This window comes from Vidua chalybeata, chromosome Z (genome assembly GCF_026979565.1).
Source record: "Vidua chalybeata isolate OUT-0048 chromosome Z, bVidCha1 merged haplotype, whole genome shotgun sequence".
NCBI classification, from domain to species: domain Eukaryota; kingdom Metazoa; phylum Chordata; class Aves; order Passeriformes; family Viduidae; genus Vidua; species Vidua chalybeata.
The window spans coordinates 29,325,251-29,331,250 of NC_071570.1; the positions used below are offsets into that span (position 1 = coordinate 29,325,251).

The 6,000-nt window shown below is 43.4% G+C and overlaps 1 protein-coding gene across 1 annotated transcript in view; it reads right to left on the reverse strand.

Annotated features, from left to right (window-relative positions):
* MAST4 (microtubule associated serine/threonine kinase family member 4) overlaps positions 1 to 4,727 on the reverse strand; it is a 291,265-nt gene extending 286,538 nt beyond the window's left edge. The window contains exon 1 of the mRNA XM_053931385.1: positions 4,457 to 4,727. Coding sequence (XP_053787360.1) covers positions 4,457 to 4,675 — 219 coding nt within the window. The 5' untranslated portion in view covers positions 4,676 to 4,727. The remainder of the gene's footprint in view (positions 1 to 4,456) is intronic.
* Positions 4,728 to 6,000: the final 1,273 nt, after the last annotated feature.

The following is a 6,000-nucleotide window of genomic DNA, read 5'->3' on the forward strand; positions in this document are numbered from 1 at the left end:
AACACACACTAACTAGATAGAAGGAGAAAATGTACAAGAATCAACTTCAAAGTTCAGTGGACTCTTTTCATGAGAAAACCTACCTTGTCATGCTGCTCATCATCTCAATTCTTATAAACTCAAAGAGTCACTTCACTGCCAAACACTGAATTCACAGAGCAAGAAATGGAATTATTTGAGAACAAAATACCATACTACCCTCCCCCCCACCATTTTTTGTAGGTGGTTTTAGGTTTTAAAGGAGTTTTTTTTAAGCATCTAGAATAATGAAGAGAACTTACTATGGTAATTCAGAAGTCAGTGGCAGGTTCAGAAGCATCTGGATCCATTTCAGATGTTTTGTTATATGGCAAAGTATGATTCTGAAGGAATTCTGATCCTTCCTGGTTTGTTACTCTGCTTTGGTAAGCAATGTGTAGTTACTCTGACAAGGTTCACAGAAAGGTGATGGAAAAACAGACAACTCCAATACACACAATTTAACCTTCAGATCCTTGAGAATACTGATGTAAGCAAGGAATCCATAGCTTGCCTTCATTCTCCTCTTAAGAAACGAGGTTAAACCAAGTGAGCTTTCAGCTCCCCTATAAAACATTGACTAAGATTTGAAAGCCACCATCAAAAGGATTATCCTCCATATCCATTATCCTCCACAATGTAAATCCAGTACTGACTACTCACAGAGAGCAGAAGCAGACAGATTACAACAGAAAACACACTGTTGCCCAGCCTCAACTCCTCTCTTCATAGTCTGCAAAACACTCTTTCCAGCAAAGAGAGTTTTGAAGAAAATACAGAAAAATATTTTAAAACTAACCAACCACACGGTATTAGAAATGTAGTGACCCATCATCTATGCAGTATTGTACTTGAGTGCCCTTCACCATGCAATCCCATCCTGCCTGCCGTCAGCAGTTAGCAACTCACCTCAGAAGAGCATAGGCAAATAATCTGCTTGAATTCATTTGTGTTTATGTGCTTGCTACCCACAGCACTTCAATGCACATAAGTAAAGCACTTCTCAGATGTTGCTGTTAAACCCTTATTTAATTCTCATGTGTCTTAAGGTCTCAAAGTAAGACATCAAAAACACTTCAGAAACTGATGACTGTAATCTTGTAAACTATTATTTGTTCTTGCTTACATGAAATGAAGAACTGTTTCTCTTCAGGTATTTTGTGGTTTTTTTGTTTTGTTTTTTTTTTTTTTTTTTTTTTTAAGGTGAAGTTTATGCAACTGTAGGATGAAGTAGTGAAGAAAAAAAAAGGGATGTACTGTCTCTTCCCACCCTTTCCTTCCTTGTTTCCCTCCAAGACTTAACTCTTCCAGACATGCTACTCAGAAGAGGAGTTATCATTATAACTCATTATAACATATCAGAGCTTTCAGTTCCAAAGTCTTAATTTCTGAACATAAAATAAGCTGACCTACTCTAGATAGCATCATTAAGCTTCCTTCACTGAGGTGGGGAGACCAACCACTTTTTCGCAGAGTAGAAATGTTTGTATCATTCTTCAGGAAAGACATATAACTCATAATGGACCACAAACTGCACATTAGCTGTCTGGGGTATGTAAAAAACAACAGTGTTTGAGAAACCTGAAATAATCTCTCTGTTCTAGCAGATCTGGCAAGGTGTAAATCTGAGTATAACATTCTGGTTTTTGACATCATGCTTCAAGACAGATGTAACCACCTGGAATGAGTACACAGGACAGCAATGAGAATGATCAGATGTCTACAGGAGAAGATGAAAGACACTTGGGCTGTTTAGTCTAAAGAAATCCAGGAGGAGACAGGTTCAAGGTGTCAAGGATGTCTTATACAACGTCACAGAAGAAGAAATAGTTCTACTGAAATACCACATGAAATGGCAATGTGTATGGGAACATCTACATGTTTTCTAACTATCCATTTATTTAGTTTGGAAACCTTTTATATATCATGACTTTCAAGAATTTACTGACAGCTAAAGTAGAAATAGAGGTAGCAGGACAATCTGTTCCACTGCTGTCTGAAGGATACTGAAAAGCTGTGACAACAGATTCAATTCTGCTATGCTGGCAACAGGAACAAGGACAGGCCAAGAGGAGAAATGAAACCTACAAGCACAGGATCAAACACTGGAGATCCATATAACTAAAAGAACTCAGTAACAGAAAATCACACAGAACATCAACATTTCATTATTTGACAGTAATTAAACAGGATGTCAATATGAAAACAGTATCTTCAAGCACTTCTCTCAATAGGGTACTTTCAGCAGGTAGCACATAAAGAAAGCCTGAAATCATCTGTATGTACATCTTGGACCTCAGCCTTGCTTTCTTCCATTGTCCTTAGGGATTTCCATGTGAATAGCTGCTCTCTCAGCTTCAAATTAACCTCTGCATTGTAAAGCACTGCAGTGTACTTGCACAAAATTATTATACAGGTGGATTTGCCAGGTGGTTCTGCAGGTAGGCAGAAATTCAGCTGCAAACACTGACTACACCAAAATGGGAGGATGGGCAAAATCAAAACACAAAAAACAGGCAAAAAAAAAAAATCTGGTTTCAGGTAATAAAGGAATCTAGCAGAGGGCAATAAAGGGGACTGAATAAAGCTGCATATTCTAAGCAAACTCTACCACCACAACACTAACTTGAGTTTATGCTGCTATCTTCTAGCACTACTAACTGATGGTGAGATATCAGATTGCCCTTAGAGACTTTCAAAATTCCATGATTGCAACGTTGAGTTATTTTTGGGCTTACCTTCTCTATACTGTCAACTCAAAAGATGCCTGTAATTTATCTTCAAAGCACACACAGAAATAACAAACCTTTACCAGAAATTCACTGGTCTGCAAGCAGCTCCGAGTTTAGCTAACTTAAAAGACAGACTCTGTACATTTCTGCACGGTATTATGCAGGCTTACCAACTGAGCCTTAAACCATCTAGACACCACATAATTGTGGTAAGCATAGCCCCGAGCCCACATGTATCAATTCCTGCCGAGAAGCAGGATATCTTAATCACCTAGCAGTGTGCTCCATACTAGCAGCAGCTATGGAGCTCCTACTTAGTTCAGTGAAAAAGCAAGTTCACATCTATATATATTTTTTAAAAAAGTGTATGTATCCACATTCACTCTACTGCATCGTAAATGCATTTCACTGCAAATACATTCCACTCTTCAGGGGCTCATGCAGTTGAAAGAAGCAAGGAACCTGGTCTGAGTTTGAGTATTTAAGAAAAAAAAAAAAAAAAACAAAAAAGGAGGGGGATACAGAAAGGTGTATTTAGCTCCAATTCATCATGCTGCTCTACAGCTGTATCAATTTACAGGATGCACCAGGAAAAGAGGAAAAATAAGAGCTACATAAACAGCCATTACTGCAGAGGAAAACATTCCTGACAACCACAGCTCAACTAGTTGAAAATAACTTCAACCAGCTTAACAGATATTCCTTTAGAAATGCAAGGTTTCTCAAAAAAACCTTTGCACATCCAGCCGCATAAAGGCACAGAATAAAAAAATGAGCACAGAATAAAAAAATGAGCAATCTAAGAGCAAACTAAAAAGTTGACCACAATGAAACAAAAGGCACAGAATAAAAAAATGAGCAAACTAAGAGCAAACTAAAAAGTTGACCACAATGAAACACCGTATGTAATGCACACAAGAGATGATGCACCGAAGCAAAGTAAAGCAGCAGTTAGACAAAACAATGGAGCTGTTTGGGGTCATGGCTTGAAACAGATTTAAGAAGTGTGAATCATGCAACAAGAAATAAATAAAATAATTTTTAAATATCCGTCTCAAGACCCAAAAAGGATGTTTTACTGTAACATTGTGGGGCGGTTGTTTTGTCTTAAGAGTGCTTAGTAGGTATCGTAGCTAGATCAGGAGAGGAAAGGGAACAACACGCGTATCCGCGTATCACGCTATGGATCTATCACCCACAGAGCTCCTCCATGATCCACAGCCTGTCATGAGCTCTCACCAGAGGATTACTGTAGGGTGGGGGCTTGCCCATCACTTCCTTCTGGCATTAAAGAGTTTGCTTTGGAGCAGCGCTTTCCAAAGGTGACACGCTCGTGGATAGGAAGGGGAAAAAATAAAAAAAATAAAAAAAAAAAAAAAAAAAAAAACAACAACAAAAAAAAAAACCAACTCACAAACAAGCTTTCCTAAAACAAAAAGTCCCCTCTCCATACAAAAAACCCCAACTCTCAATTATCGGCAGCCAGAGAGCTAGAGCCGGCTAAGCAGAAACAAGAACGCTCGGCTTCAGCTTCAGCCGCGGAGACCGACGCGAAGGCGCTGTCCCCAGGTGGGCACGAAGCCGCTCCCCGCCGCGGGGTCACCTCCGCCTCGCACCCCGGGACGGCCGCGCTGCGCGGGTGCTCCCGGCGCGACCCCGAAGCACAGGGGCGGAGAAGCAGCCGCCGCCGCCCCGACCCCGCGCACCTCTTCATCCCGCTCCTCCAGCGAGGCGTCGTCCTCTGTCCGCCCGCCGAGGATCACCCGCTCCGGCAAAGCCGTCGCCCTGCCGAGGGCCGTCGCCGCCCCACCGCCCTCTCCCTCCTCGGAGAGAGTTTCCGAGCCGGAGGAGGAGCCGGAGCAAGAGGAGCCGACGTGGCCGGCGCCCCGCGCCCGTTCCGAAGCCGCCGAAACTTTCTCCGCCATGGCCGGGGGCTCAGAGCCGTGCCGCCAGCATGCCCCGCCGCCGCCAGCCACGCTCCCCCGCCCCGCAGAGCGGCGGCAGCGCCCCCGGGCCGGGCCGGGCCAGGCACCGCGCTCTGGGCAGCGGGCGGCGCCTGCGGGCGGGCGGGGCGGGCCGGGCCAGGCAGGCCGGGCGGAGCCAATGGTGCGGAGGTCGGCCCGGAGCAGCTGAGCAGCGGCGGGAGGGCGGCAAGTGGCGGGGTTGGGTGTGCCCGGCCAGGGGGGTCTGCCTCCCACCGCGGAAGGAGGTGGGAGGGACGGAAAAGCGCGACGTCCAGAGGCTGGAGGCGCCCTGGGGGCCCGGTCCTGCCGCCCACAGCCCAGTGCGAAGAGGGCAGCGGGGTCTGCCCGAGACCCGCTGGGATCGACTCGGCGTGGGCACAGTGAGCCACGCTCCGCTACCGGACGGTGTCATGGGTTTAAGTAAGACCAGCTATTTTACATTATATAAGAGTTTTCTGCGCCCCTCACTTCCTCTAAAACGGAGCTATCGGCAGTTTATGGCAGCAATTTTGCCGTCTGCGTACCATTTTGCAGAAGGCTACAGATGCCTAGTTTGATCTTACAGCAAACAAAAGTCCCTTTGAGTGTTTCAAACGGGCACGGACACTGGGATTTGTGACCAAACTTCCAGTCATTGAAACCAAAGCAGATGACAAAAGTTAGGCATCTGAAAGCTTTTGCAAATCTTCCTGGAAAACTCCTTCATCTTTTAGGACCTAAATGGCTTTTAAACCCAGTTATCGTGTCAATTTCTAAAATATTGTTTAGATAGTATTTTGAAAAAAATCTCCTTTTTTTTCTTTCCTGAGAACATAGGTTCTCAATTAATGTGCTAATACTATATATAAATATATAATAGTATAGACCCGGGCCTTATTTGCTTATTCCTGGACCCCTGATTAATCCAATTGTGAAATCAAAACAGACTAAGAGCTTTTATAATGAAGAAAATCCCACAGCATCACTACAGAATAGCTATCTTCTCAATTTCACAGAAAGAGAAATGTGAGCACAGACCAATTACTGATGTGCTCTAATTAAAACAGTACATAGTTGTTGAAAATAGGAACCAGAATGCAAATCTCCACTTTTTCAGATTTCTAATTTGATCCGTTTATCCAGTATGCCCAGATGGTAAATGAAAAAATATTATTATTATTGGTATTATTATTATTATTATTATTATTACTATTATAGTAGAAGGAAAAACAATGATACACAATTCTCCAAGTCTCAGTCCTTCTCTGTTTAGAGCAAGCTTTTGATGCTGGATATTAGGTTGTAAC